The 15,642-nt window shown below is 40.3% G+C and overlaps 1 protein-coding gene across 7 annotated transcripts in view; it reads right to left on the bottom strand.

The window, feature by feature from the left end:
- The window catches only part of tzn (tenzing norgay), an 87,025-nt gene that overhangs the window by 47,194 nt on the left and 24,189 nt on the right, over window positions 1-15,642 (bottom strand). The window contains exon 1 of one of the 7 annotated variants that reach the window (XM_053793308.2): window positions 471-528. The exons of the other annotated variants lie outside the window; for them this stretch is intronic. Within the exon in view, the coding sequence (XP_053649283.1) occupies window positions 471-513 (43 nt within the window). The 5' untranslated portion in view covers window positions 514-528. Of the gene's footprint in view, window positions 1-470; window positions 529-15,642 lie in introns of those variants that run through there. 7 annotated transcript variants of the gene reach the window in all.

The raw sequence follows: 15,642 nt of genomic DNA, 5'->3' as shown, positions 1-15,642 counted from the left end.
TAGAATGGTCTCTAGTTATCTGACCCATTCTGTACCGTTTTTCATATAGTAAGTGTTTTGTGTTAATGGATTTAACCCTCTGACTGTTTACGCCGTATAAATACGTCTTACGTGTCACTGTTTCTGACGTATATATACTCATAAATTCTAGCGGCTTCAAATCAAGCAGGAGAAAGCTGGTAGGCCCACATGTGAGAGAATGGGCCTGTGTGGTCAGTGTGCACCACATAAAAAAAATCCTGCAGCACACAGTGTGTAATGAGAAGAAAAAAACTCTGACTGTTTTTTTGGATTAAAACTCCGACTTTGAGGTGTATTTTCGTATAGTATTTATCGTTGTATTCTCGTTTTCATGATCTTAGGTGATAAAATCGAAAACATATTACAGAAATAGAGATGATTGTCATTACTTTCACGATGAAAACGACCTGGAAACTGAGCTCAAATTAGCGGAAATGTTCGATTTTTACCAATGTTCAGGAGTAAGCAAATCACACCACACGTCCAATACATGTCAACTGGGGAGTCTAATATTCTTTCACTTGTGCACTGATATTATTTATACCATTTATAAAATAATGCAGTAGTCTGCATACCAGTAAATTTTGTATTTTTTTGTATGAATAAAAAATCAAAATAAAAAGCAATAGTAATATAAGAGGGGCCTAGAGATGTGACTAATGAACAGAAGATATGTTATTTTAGTGCCAAGAATGTCTACCTTGTTTATTCTGGACCCTATTTTGAAATTGGCATCTTTTTTGATTTGTGTGAAATTGGCCAAATTGCCAATTTCTGACAACTTTATTGGGTAGTTTAAATCGGTAAATGGGCGGTTTCTTGTACTCAACTGATAGATAAAATGGAGTTCTAAAGAAATAGCTATGAGTTTGGTCAACTGGAACAACGGAATTGGCTAAAAACAGGGCTCAAAGTCGGCGAAATCGTCGATACGTATATGTTGCCAAGACCGCTAACTTCGCGGGAGCATAATTCCGTGAGTTTTCGACCAAATTTCGAACTTTTGGCGTCATTACCATCGGGAAAAGATTCTCTATCATTTCATAAGAAAAAATAATTTTTTTCTCAATAATTTTGCGACATAGAATGACAGTTTCAGAAAGGGGCCTGCGGCAGTCAAAGGGTTAAGGATGCTGGGTGTTGGCCAGGGACTGTTGTCTCTTAGCTGTGATCTGTTTAGTTTTTTTTTAGGGCAATGCTTGTTATCGAGGTAGTTTTTTTTTTTTTTTTAGAAAATTATTAATACATTCATTCATATCTGTACAGTAGGGCCCCACTTATATGGCAGGTTAGGTTCCAGGCTACTGCCGGAAAGCAGACATCGCTGGAAAGCAGAACGCCATTTTTTCCACTTATAAATGCCAGGTAACATGTTGACACTAACATATATTAACCCTTAAACTGTCCAAACATAGATCTACGTTCACATGCGTAGTGCTCCAAAAATCGATCTACTTTTTTCTACATATTTTTTAAAAAAAAAGTAGATCAAAGTTTTTTAACACGCTTTCAAATGTGAAAAAAAAAAAATCTGTTTTTTTTACATTCAAATGTTGAAAAAACGTAGATCTATGTTTGGACAGTTTAAGGGTTAAGATAGCAATAGAACTAGGCATTAAAAACAATAAAAAGTAAAATACACACACAGTACACCCATTACTTACCTTAAAATATTTGTAGTCTTAATGTAGGATGAGAGGCAAGTTTAATTTGTAGGAAGTCAGGTTTGGGAGGTATGGTAGCCAGCCAGGTCACCCCACCAACACATAATATACTACATTTAATTAAAGCTCACCAGAATGATGAAATACATATACAGTACATTCATTAATTACCTTAAAACATTTGTAGTCTTAACCCTTTGACTGTCGCGGTCGTATACATACGTCATGGGAGATACCGTGTTTGACGTATCTATACGCATAAATTCTAGCGGCTTCAAATCATGCGGGAGAGGGCTGGTAGGCCTACACGAGAGAGAATGGGTCTCAGTGGCCGGTGTGTACCCTGTGAAAAAAATCTGGGACTCAGCGGTGCATTGTGGGAACGCCATCTTGGTAGTCCATTTTCACCATGCCTCGTGGTAAGAAGTTCCTCACTCCTCGGCGGATTGGAGGTCTTTTGTTCCCAAGTGATAGCTCAAACAGTGATGATAGTGTCAGTGAAAGTGAATTCCCTGTTTTTGAAGTGGGTGTGACCAAAAAAATTACCCAGGATAACATAATTAGTGATGAAAACCCAGATGACCCACAACCTTCCACCTCAGGTGCTGGGCCGGCTCGTTCATGTTCACCCGTACCAGGACGAAAGAGGAAACTATTTGCCCATGTACAAGACTCAGATGTGAGCAGTGCAAGTGATAGTGATAGTGATTTCAAGGTTATTGAAAGCAGTTCTAGTTGTGACAGTGAGGGTGAATATTCCCCAGTGAAGAGGCAGTATATACGACGTCGCATGCGGTCTGGTAGTCTGCCATATGCTCTTCCAAGAGGAAGGAGTACATCTCGGAGCACATCCCGCGGCCCTACACCACGTCCTGATAGTGAAGATGATGATATTGTTACGATGGGTATCAATGATGCAAGTGAGGCAGCAGGCGGTGGTGGTGATAGCGATGGTGGCACGAGTCATGTGACACCAGCAGCAGGCCACGCTACTACCCGCGCTGCTGACTCTGCACAACTACAACCAGCCTCACCCGACCCCACACTCCCACAACCACAACCTGCACAACCACATTACAATATCCAGAACGCACCAGCTGACTGCATCTGGGATTGGCAGCAAGATGACGAGTTTGTTCCCAATCCCCATGACTTTGATGGAGGACAAAGTGGAATACGGCCATCGTGTACACTTGGGAACAATCCCACTGAACTGGAATGCTTTCAGTTGTTCTTTGATGAACCCCTGATGGACATTATTGTCAGGGAAAGCAATACATACTATGAGTACACCATGGCAAACACTATTCTGTCACCAAGATCACGCCTACACCAGTGGAAGGACACAACTGTGGCAGAGATGTATCTGTTCTTTGCCACAAGAATGCTTATGCCACATGTGTATAAGCATAGTGTCAACACATACTGGGCGACAGACCGCCTGATTTCAACCCCTGCTTTCAGTGACATTATACCAGTGAATAGATTTGTGTTACTGTTACGTATGTTACACTTTTCAGACAAAACCAGGCCTGACAGAAGCGACAGGTTATATAAGATCAGACGTGTGTTTATGTACCTGAAACAAATGTGCTGTATGTATTTTTATCCCTTCAGGAAGCTTGTTATTGACGAGTCTTTGATTTTGTTCAAAGGAAGACTCTCATTCAAGCAGTATATACCAAGCAAGAGGAAACGCTTTGGTATAAAGTTATTTGTTCTGTGTGATTGCAAAACTGGTCTGGTTTTGGATATAATGGTGTACACTGGCGGTAAAACAATGGAAGATACCAGAAAGTTACTGGGTATCTCTGGTGATGTGGTTAGAACAATGATGGAGCCATATCTTGGTAAGGGGCATATTTTATATACTGACAACTGGTACACAAGCCCTATACTCAGTGATTTCTTGCGAGTGAACACGACAGATGTGTGTGGCACAGTGCGTAGAAATCGTAAACATATGCCTAGGTTCGATGCTGGCAGTCGTAGAGGTGAAGTGCAGGTGTTTGCTGCCAATGGCATCATGGCATTTCAGTGGCATGACAAACGTGATGTCACACTGCTGACATCAGTTCACCGACACGAAATGGTAGAAACTGGCAAGCAGAATAGAGAGACCAATGAACCCATTGTAAAACCTGCAGCTGTGATGGATTACAACCTCAATATGCGCTTAGTGGACAAATGTGACATGCAGATTGGATTTGCTGACTGTGTCCGCAAGAGTTATAAGTGGTACATAAAACTGTTTTTCCATCTTCTTGACATTTCCATGCTGAATGCTTATAATATGTATAAGTTGAAGACCAAGAAGAAACCCAAATATGGTGAATTTTGTTTGTCAGTCATCAGACAAATAATATTCAAGTACCAAGAAACAACACCTGCAATAGACCAGCGCCCACGAAATTATCAACACATGTCCTCTCGTCTGAGGCCTGGTGATCACTACCCCATACCACTGCCTGCTACTACTGCCAAGAAAATTGCTCAGAAGAGGTGTTTTGTCTCTGGACATACCACAAAATGCCCACAAAAGCGCAGAGACACTCGTTTTATGTGTGAGGAGTGTAAGACACCATTGTGCTTTTACCCATGTTTCAAAGAATTCCACAAGCTACAGCACTTCTAGAAAAGTGTCCAGTGATTGTACATATGTATATACGTATTTTATAAAACAATCGTAATAAACATTTGTTTACATTGTTTGTTTGCGTAAACAAGTTTTAGCAACATTATAATGATATGAGTGTTTTTGCTATAATTGTGTTACATTCAACAAGTGTATATTTGAACATTGCACAATAATTTGGTCTCACAGGCCACAAAAGTTATGTGAAAAAATAAAATAGTGAAAAAAAACAAGAAACCATCGAATACAAGTAAATCAAAGTTTACCGGGTGAGCGGCAGTCGCTGCTGTTGCCGCTTGCAGATCAATTTCAGCAAACTTCAGGACTCTATATCTCGGTAAGTACTGATGGGGAAATTTTTTTTTTGGGGACTAAAACAATCAGAAAAATAATCTTAACATTTTCATAACAAAAGATAATTTTTTTTTTTCGAATATTTTGCGACACCAGGAGACACTTCAGGATTGGGCCTTTCGACAGTCAAAGGGTTAATGTAGGGTGAGAGGTGAGTTTTATTTGTAGGAAGTCGGGTTTGGGAAGTATGGAATCCAGCCAGGGCAACCATCACCACCCCACCCACACATAATGTAAACAAACCAGACGAACGCGTCTGGTTTTCATCACTTTACATTGTGTACAAGTTGTCTCCAAGTTGACACAGTAGAATCAATAAAGAGAAACACTCCCATTCTCGTGTAATACCATTTTTAGAAGAAATGGCCCCCTGAGTGAAGGCATACTTAGGTACAAGTACACATAAGTATAATTATCAGTTATAATAATAATGTAGGCCCCCTCAAGGGAGGTTCCTTGATGCTGGTGAGGGGCTCTTGATCTGGGGAATTGGCTCTGTGCTCCGGTTCCCTGAATCGAGTCTGGCTACCTTCCACCCCCCACATGCGCTGTATAATCCTACGGGTTTAGTGCTCCCCCATGATTATAATAATAATAATAATAATAATAATAATAATGTAGGTATGTAGTCTGCCTGGGCTCATAGCTACACGATATTTAATGTGGCCCAGAGCCATATTATTACCATCGACATACTATGTTCACTGAGTTTAATCATTTCTGATGACTACCTTGAGATGCCATCATAAATAGAGAAGTAATGAATAATTTATGCTGAGAATTGTAAACAAAAGCATCATACCTACTACATACATAGAACACTTAACTCGGATATAAACCCTCCCCTCAAACTTCTCCTTACTAACCTCAACAGAACACATGACCATAACATAAGGCACAGATCACTCTTTGATGTTCCCCGTGTCCATCTCACACTATGTAAAAACTCAATGCACATATACTCCAGGTGTACATAAAAGGCCCAAAAATCTGGAATTCATTACCTGAGAATACAAAAGAAACACTGTCTGTTTATCAATTCAAGATTCTTCTTAAAAACCACTTACTCACCCACAACTAAATAAATATTGAATAACTGTATCTCATAAATGTATAACCTGTGACCCTATCAAACTATGTTTTTTTCTTTTTTTAATTACATTACCTAATAGAATACTCCATTCTCTTGAATGCACAGTAACTTGTCTAATGACCATATGACCTGTTTCTGCACTACAAAACATTGATTTTATTCGATTTGATTGGATTAATAAACTGTATGACTTCATATAGTATATTGATCATTTTGTTACATTATACATTGTTATGCTACAAATCTGTACAACTATAATGCTTCTTATTTGAAATATTCATTTGTACTTCATGTTGTAATTTGTTTACTGTAATTTTTACCACTGAATATGTCATTGCTTAGTTAATTTTAAGCCTGCCCATAATGCTCTGCATACAAGGGGCTTTTGGCATGTACACCCAACCACTATATTTCCTTGAACAACTATGTATCATGTTCAAATAAAAAAAATAAAAAAAATAAATAAATAAAAATGTATTAAGGGGAGTGATGTAATGTTTTCCCTCTGCCTGGCTACCACACCTCCATGTTATATAAACAAAATGTTGATATGATATGTAATGTGTTTATTATATAATTTTGAAGAAAATATCATATCATAGATGGATTAACCCTTTCAGGGTCCGTCCCGTAGATCTACGGCTTTACGTTCAGGGTCCAAACCGTAGATCTACGCCATGAGCTCAGCTCACTCTGATAAACTGTGAGTGGTACATTTGGGCCTAGATATGAGAGAATACATCTGTGTGGTATGTGTGCACCACATAAAACAGATCCTGCAGCACACTGTGTATAATGAGAGAAAAAAAATGAAATCATGATTTTTCGATTAAAACAGCAACTTTGCAGTGTTTTTTCGTATGTTTTTTATAGTTGTATTTGCGATTTCTTGGTCTCATTTGATAGAATGGAAGACATATTACAGAAATAGAGATGATTTTGATTGGTTTTAGCACTGAAAATGGCTTGAAACTGAGCTCAAAGTAGCAGAAATGTTAAATTTTTGCCGATATTCAAGAGTAAACAAACGACCTCACACGTCTAATACACGTCAGCTGGTGGGTCTAATATACATTCACAAATATGGTGATGATATTTATACAATTATTACAGTATTGCATAACAGTAAATCTTCTATTTTTTGGTGTGAATAAAAATTCATTATGTGAATAAAAATCAAAATGGAATTTATTTGTAAAGCCTCAAAACATAACTAATGAACAGAGGAAATGTTAGTTTAGTGCCAGGAATGCCTGCATTGTTCATTCTGGACCCTATTTTGAAATTGGAATATTTTGAACTTTGTGTTAAATTGGCCAAATTAACAATTTCCGATCACTTTATTTTGTAGTCGAAACAGTTGACTTGGCGATTTCTTGTGCTCAATCGATAGAACAGAAGTAATACTAGTGAAATAGCTAAGAATTTAGTTGATTGGAATAATGTAATTGGCCTAAAATGGGAGTCAAAGTCGGCAAAATCGCCAATTCGTAAATATTGCTGACACATCAAAATTCGCGAGAGCATAATTTCGTCAATTTTCCACCAAATTTCGTACTTTTTGTTTTATTACCTTCACAAAAAGATTCTCTACAATTTCATAAGAAAAAATAACAAATTTTTTTTTTTAAAATTCTTGGACACTGGTGTGTGACTCCAGATTTGGGCCTTGGACCCTGAAAGGGTTAATGAAATGTCTATATTGACAAATTAAGACATTTAATGTGCCCAGGAGTGATTATTATTAGTACAGTGGACCCCCGCATACCGTTGGCATCACATAACGTTAAATCCTCATACCGATACATTTTATCGCTAAGATTTTGCCTCGCATACCGCTAAAAAACCCGCTCAACGCTATTCGTCCGAGACGCGTCTATGTGAGGCCTGAGCCAGCCTCACATGTTCCGCCGGTGGCATTGTTTACAAGCCAGCCTCCGCGGTAACATCCTAGCATACAATCGGAACATTTCGTATTATTACAGCGTTTTTGGTGATTTTATCTGCAAAATAAGTGACCATGGGCCCCAAGAAAGCTTCTAGTGCCAACCCTGTGGTAAAAAGGGTGAGAAATATTATCGAAATACTGTGGTACCATGGTCAACTGCAGATGCTGCTGCTGCTGTAGCACTGTCAGCTGCTGCTGCTGCTGCTGTAGCACCATCAGCTGCTGCTGTAGCACCATCAGCTGCTGCTGCTGCTGTAGCACCATCAACTGCTGCTGCTGCTGTAGCACCATCAGCTGCTGCTGCTGCTGTAGTACCGTCTGGTGCTGCTGCTGTACCACAGTCAGCTGCTGCTGCACCACCGTCAGCTGCTGCTGCTGTGCCATGGTCAGCTGCTGCTGCTGCTGTACCACAGTCAGCTGCTGCTGTACCACAGTCAGCTGCTGCTGCACCACCGTCAGCTGCTGCTGCTGTACCATGGTCAGCTGCTGCTGCTGCTGTACCTCAGTCAGCTGCTGCTGCTGTACCACCGTCAGCTGCTGCTGCTGTACCACCGTCAGCTGCTGCTGCTGTACCACCGTCAGCTGCTGCTGCTACTGTAGTACCATCTGCTGCTGCTGTAACACCGTCTGCTGCTGCTGTAGCACTGTCAGCTGCTGCTGCTGTTGCTGTAGCACCATCAGCTGCTGCTGTTGCTGTAGTACTGTCTGCTGATGCTGTAGCACTGTCAGCTGCTGCTGTAGCACTGTCAGCTGCTGCTGCTGTAGCACTGTCAGCTGCTGCTGCTGTAGCACCATCAGCTGCTGCTGATGCTGTAGCACCGTCTGCTGCTGCTGTAGCACTGTCAGCTGCTGCTGCTGCTGCTGCTGTAGCACCGTCAGCTGCTGCTGCTGCTGTAGTACCGTCTGCTGCTGCTGTAGCACCGTCTGCTGCTGCTGTAGCACTGTCAGCTGCTGCTGTACCACTGTCAGCTGCTGCTGTAGCACCATCAGCTGCTGCTGCTGCTGTAGTACTGTCTGCTGCTGCTGTAGCACCGTCTGCTGCTGCTGTAGCACTGTCAGCTGCTGCTGCTGCTGTAGCACTGTCAGCTGCTGCTGCTGCTGTAGCACCATCAGCTGCTGCTGCTGCTGCTGTAGTACCGTCTGCTGCTGCTGTAGCACCATCTGCTGCTGCTGTAGCACTGTCAGCTGCTGCTGTAGCACTGTCAGCTGCTGCTGTAGCACTGTCAGCTGCTTCTGTAGCACTGTCAGCTGCTGCTGTAGCACTGTCAGCTGCTGCTGTAGCACTGTCAGCTGCTGCTGTAGCACTGTCAGCTGCTGCTGTAGCACTGTCAGCTGCTGCTGTAGCACTGTCAGCTGCTGCTGTAGCACTGTCAGCTGCTGCTGTAGCACTGTCAGCTGCTGCTGCTGCTACTGTAGCACTGTCAGCTGCTGCTGCTGCTACTGTAGCACTATCAGCTGCTGCTGCTGCTACTGTAGCACTATCAGCTGCTGCTGCTGCTACTGTAGCACTGTCAGCTGCTGCTGCAGCACCGTTGTTGGTGTGGCTTATTGAGAATACCAAGAAACAATTAACCCCAGAGGGTTAGCCACCCAGGATAACCCAAAAAAGTCAGTGTCATCGAAGACTGTCTAACTTATTTCCATTGGGGTCCTTAATCTTGTCTCCCAGGATGCAACCCACACCAGTCAACTAACACCCAGGTGAACAGGGAAAAATGCCTGGAACTAGTGCTCATATTGGTGAATTTAAAGCCAGCAAAGGTTGGTTTGAGAGATTTAAGAATCGTAGTGGCATACACAGTGTGATAGGGCATGTTCTGGAAGAAAATGCCAAACAGGACCTACAGTACTCAGGAGGAAAAGGCACTCCCAGGACACACTGTCTCATCAGTCATTGCTGCATCTTCAATAAAGGTAAGTGTCATTTATTCTTCATTTAACAGAGTAGTACATGCACAATATACAGTGGACCCCCGGTTAACGATATTTTTTCCACTCCAGAAGTATGTTCAGGTGCCAGTACTGACCGAATTTGTTCCCATAACAAATATTGTGAAGTAGATTAGTCCATTTCAGACCCCCAAACATACACATACAAACGCACTTACATAAATACTTACATAATTGGTCACATTCGGAGGTAATCGTTATGCGGGGTCCACTGTATATTGTGCATGTACTACTCTACTATTGTGCATGTATCCTTCTCTTTGTGTGTAGGAAAATGTATATTTCATGTGGTAAAATTTTTTTTTTCATACTTTTGGGTGTCTTGCACTGATTAATTTGATTTCCATTATTTCTTATGGGGAAAATTCATTCGCATAACGATAATTTCGCATAACAATGAGCTCTCAGGAACGGATTAATATCGTTATGCGGGGGTCCACTGTACAGTGGACCCCCGCCTTACGATATTAATCCGTTCCTGAGAGCTCATCGTAAGCTGAATTAATTTTACCCATAAGAAATAATGGATATCAAATTAGTCCGTTCCCGACACCCCAAAGTATGAAACAAATTTTTTTTTACCACGTGAAATATTAATTTTAATACACACAAACTGAAGAAGACATGCACAATTACTACTCTACTATGAATAGAATACATGACACTTACCTTTATTGAAGATCTGGTGATGACTGATGGGATGGGAGGAGGGGAGTGTGTGGAAGTTATTGTTTAGAAGGGGAATCCCCTTCCATTAGGACTTGAGGTAGCAAGTCCTTTTCTGGGGTTACTTCCCTTCTTTTAATGCCACTAGGACCAGCTTGAGAGCCACTGGACCTATGTCGCACAACAAATCTGTCCATAGAGCTCTGTACCTCCCGTTCCTTTAAGACTTTCCTAAAATGGGGCATAAAATTGTCATTGTACGGGTTGCCAACACGGCTTGCAGTAGCTGTGTCAGGGTAATTTTCATCCGTAAAGGTTTGCAGTTCAACCCACTTTGCACACATTTCCTTAATCTCTTTTTCATTTCCATACTAATTCTAAGAGCCCTTTTTACCACAGGGATGGCACTAGAAGCTTTCTTGGGGTCCATGGTGACTTATTTTGCAGTTACAAGCACTAAAAACACTGGGATAATGTGAAATGTACTAATTGTATGCGTAGATGCGACCGCACTGGCTGGCTTGTAAACACTGGCACTGAGGCCACACGTGGGACGCGTCCCAGATGAATCACGTAAGGCGAGGCAAAATTTTTGCGTTCAAATGCTTCATATGGCGGATTTAACGTAACGCGATGCGTTCGTAAGGCGGGGGTCCACTGTATTACGTAATGTTTTCCCTCCATCCGGCAACCACACCTCCATAGCACATAAGAAACATGTGTATATGCTATGTAAGGTGTTTCTTATATAATTTTGAAGAAAATACCATAGGTGGATTAACGAAAATGTCTATATTGATGTAAAATTAGACATTTAATGTGCCCAAGAGTGATTATTATTACATAATAGAGAGATGTGCTCGTGAAGAATGTAAACCGGGTGGCGTGTGCCGTATTTGAAAGACCACTTGCTGTATAGAAAGTTTTGGTCATAATTTGAGATCGCCGTATTAGTGGAACGCTGTAAGGCAAAACGCCAAAGACTTCAACATCAACCTTGGCCTACCAGATGATCAGCCCGTAACTGATTTCATCAACAATATGAACAACACACTTCTCATACCAACAATAACTAAACCAATCAGGCTGACTGAGATAAGTGCAACCATAATTGACTATATACATGTACATGTATTGACCAATATACTAGCCACCCTTAAATCAAGGATAATCACAGACAGCACTACTGACCACTACCCCACTTTCCTCTTAACAAACATTAATAAACAACCACTGGAATACAACAAAGTTTCATTTAGACTCCATGACAAGGCCTCAATAAGTAACTTCACAGCAGAGCTAGAGACGGTTGACTGGCCTACAGAATTCTCCAATGCCAATGGTATCGATGACTGGACAGACATGTTTATTAATAAATTACTTAGACTAAATAACCAACATTGCCCTATCAAAATGAAACGGATTATGAATAAATGGCTAGGTTGCCCTTGGCTAACTAACAGCATACTAAGATCCACTGATAAGAAACATCAATATAAAAAGCAATACAGACAGGTCTTAATACACAAAGATATTATTAAATACTATGCATCAGTTCTCACCCAACTAATAAAAAATGCCAAACAATTGTACTACTCCAGTAGAGTCAGTGAAACACGAGGAGATATAAAAAAAGACCTGGAAAACTCTCTCTCAGATTCTGGGCACCCACAAACTGAAATAATTAGGGATACTGTCCTAACTAAACTGAACGAAACACCACTACAGCCTACTGATACAGTTAACAAGATAAATGATGACTTCTCCATAGGATCAAATCTTGCCAGTAAAATCCCAGGTACCAATGCCCAAACAACCGATTACTTAGATGGGAATTTCCCAACCGCCTCCTATTTTGCACATACTGAGCCCACTGAAGTCACCACAATTATCTAGTCACTTAAAAATAAATCAGGGAATCTGTCACAAGTCCCACCATTATTGTAGAAGCGGGGGCGGCCCATGTCCTTTCGCGTGCTATTCCATTACTTTCTAACAAATCATTAGAAACTAGCACTTTCCCGACACTACTCAAGATAGCAAGGGTTACACCAATACACAAAGGTGGTGACCCCACAGATGTAAACAAGTATAGGTCAATATCAAACTTACCGTTGCTATCCAAAATCTTCGAGAAACTCGTGCATAAGAGAGTATATTCATTTAAAACAGCACAAAGCATACTCAACCCCTGCCAATTTGGCTTCAGAAAAAATAAAAGCACAAACGATGCGATTGTAAAAATGCTAGATCTGCTTTACACAGCACTGGAAAATAAGGAATATCCATTAGGACTTTTTATTGACCTAAGGAAAGCTTTTGACACAGTACACCATGGCATCCTACTCCACAAACTTTATCATTATGGTATAACAGGCCATGCATTTGCATATTTCAAATCCTAGCTTACTAATAGGTATCAGTACATCACCATTAAAGACACAACTTCATCAATACAACCACTTGATACTGGAGTGCCCCAGGGAAGTGTCCTTGGTCTCCTGCTCTTCCTCATATACATCAATGATCTTCCCAACGCATCACAACACCTGAAACCAATTCTCTTTGCTGACGACACTACTTATGTCTTCTCCCACCCAAATATTACCACACTCAACACCACTGTTAACGAGGAGCTACTAAAAATATCTACTTGGATGACAGCCAATAAACTTACACTCAACACTGGCAAAACCTTCTATAACATGTTTGGTAACAGAGCAGGTGTTGCACAACTGAACATTAAGACTGACAACACTCTTATTGCTAAACATAATGAGGGCAAATTCCTGGGCCTACACCTCGACAGCAACCTGAAATTTAGCACCCATATCCAACACAACAAAAAAAGTATCCAAAACAGTTGGGATCCTCTCCAAGATACGCCATTACGTGCCACAATCAGCCCTTCTCACACTATACTATTAACTCATCTATCCCTACCTCACCTATGCTATTTGTGCTTGGGGATCAACAGCAGGAACACACCTAAAGCCCATAATAACCCAACAACAAGCCGCAGTAAAAAGCATCACACAATCCAATACTAGGCAACAACCCCCCCACTCTTCAAAGACCTAAACTTACTCACTGCATAGAACATCCACACTTACTACTGTGCAACCTACATTTACAAAACCATAAATTCCAATATTAACCATGAACTAAAACACTTTCTTGGTAGTTGTGACAGGGCCCACAGGACTACAAAAATCTCTGACATTCCCCGTGTCCGGCTAAACCTATACGTACAAAAATTCAATGTACATTAAAGGGCCTAAAATATGAAACTCCCTGCCTGAAAACTCTAGAACTGCAGACACAACCATCACTTTCAAAACTACTGTTAAAAAACATCTCATCTCCCAGACACACCCCATCATCAGCTAGCTACATGAAAACCACCTATTCTCTTATATCATGCATACATAAAAAATAAACCAGACCTACTCTCGATATCTGCGATTCCCCCAATTTACACTTACACTCACCCAAATGACTGTAAACATAAAATTTTGAATAAAGCTACTCCCTAACAAATCTTAAACTAGTCATAAGTATGCCTGAGATTCTCCAATATAGGAGATTTAACCCTTTCAGGGTCGCCAGGCCCTCTCAGAGACTTGTTTTCAGGGTCGCCCAAATTAAAAAAAAAAAAAAAAAATTCTTATGAAAAGATAGAGAATCTTTTCCCGATCATAATGACACCAAAACTATGAAATTTGATGGAAAACTTACGGAATTATGCTCTCGTGAAGTTAGCGGTGTCGACGATGTTCATGCATCGGCGATTTTGCCCACTTTGAGCTCTATTTTTGACCAATTCCAGTGTACTAGTTGACAAAAATCATAACTAGAACTCCAATTTTTCTATCGAATGAGCACAAGAAACCCATTTACCAATTTCAACTATCCAATAAAGTGGTCAGAATTTAGCAATTTTGCCAATTTCACACAAACTTCAAAAGATGCCAATTTCCGAATAGGGTCCAGAATAAACAAGAAAGACATTCCTGGCACTAAAATAACAAGTTCTCTGTTCGTTAGTCACATCCCCAGGCCCCTCTTATATTTCTTTGGCTTTCCACTTTGAATTTTTATTCTCACAAAAAAAAAAAAGATTTACTTTTATGCAGACTACTGCATTAGTGTAGAAATGGTATAAATAATATCAGCGCACTTGTGAAAGAATATTAGACTCACCAGTGGACGTGTATTGGACGCTTGGCATGATTTGTTTACTTTTGAACTTTGGTAAAAATCGAACATTTCTGCTACTTTGAGCTCAATTTCAAGGTACATTTCATTGTAAAACCATTCAAAATAATCTCAATTTCTGTAATATGTCTTCCATTCTATAAAATGAGACCAGGAAAACAAGAATACAACTAGAAATACCATACAAAAATGCAGAGCAAAGTCGCTGTTTTAATCCAAAAACACGATCAAAGTTTTTTTTTTTCGTTACGCATTGTGTGCTGCAGGATTTTTTTTATACTGCACACACTGGCCACATAGGCCCATTCTTTCATATGTAGGCCTACCAGCTTTCTCTCACTAGATCTGAGGGCGCTAGAATTTAGGCGTACTAGTACGTCAAAACCCTGGGGCGTAAGCTGTACTAGTACTGCCGAAACCCTGAAAGGGTTAATAGAAACTGTGTATCATGCCAAGACAAAACAATTCTCATTGCTAAATTTATAAACTGTAATGCTTTAACCTGTCTTTATCCCTTTGACTGTCACAAGCCCATTTCTGAAACTGTCATTCTATGTTGGAAAAAAAAAAAATCTCATGAAATGAAAGAGAATCGTTTCCCAATGGTAACGACACCAAAAGTACGAAATTTGGTCGAAAACTCACAGAATTACGCTCCCGCAAAGTTAGTGAACTCAGCGACATATACGCTGTATCAATATAGAGTTAGACTTATTATTAGTCTGCTCGAAATGCCTAGTCATGTTAGGCATGATAGTGGCCCTCTTTGTAATTAGCATTTGTAATCAATATTTTATAATATGTAAACCCCACATTGTAATCTTTACAGAGAAATAAACATTTGTATTTGTATAATAGAGTCACATTTAAGCATTTTGTCCTGTCTCCAAACAATAAACTTGCCTCTCTCTCCGCTCCTCGTTGTTTTGCATACACCAACAAGACTCTTCAATAAAGGTAAAAGTTATTTAAATGTTCATTTATCCATTTCATTAGTCATTTTATTTAGTTCTCTCATTGTTTTGTGTATGTAAAACTATTGTTAATCTTCAAAAAAATGTATTTTTGGTTAATATTTTTGGGTGTCTGAAAT

This window comes from Cherax quadricarinatus, chromosome 20, assembly GCF_038502225.1.
Source record: "Cherax quadricarinatus isolate ZL_2023a chromosome 20, ASM3850222v1, whole genome shotgun sequence".
In the NCBI taxonomy this organism is placed as follows: Eukaryota; Metazoa; Arthropoda; class Malacostraca; order Decapoda; family Parastacidae; genus Cherax; species Cherax quadricarinatus.
Note: the sequence above shows the minus strand (reverse complement) of the source record. Positions and strands in the feature narration are given on the sequence as shown.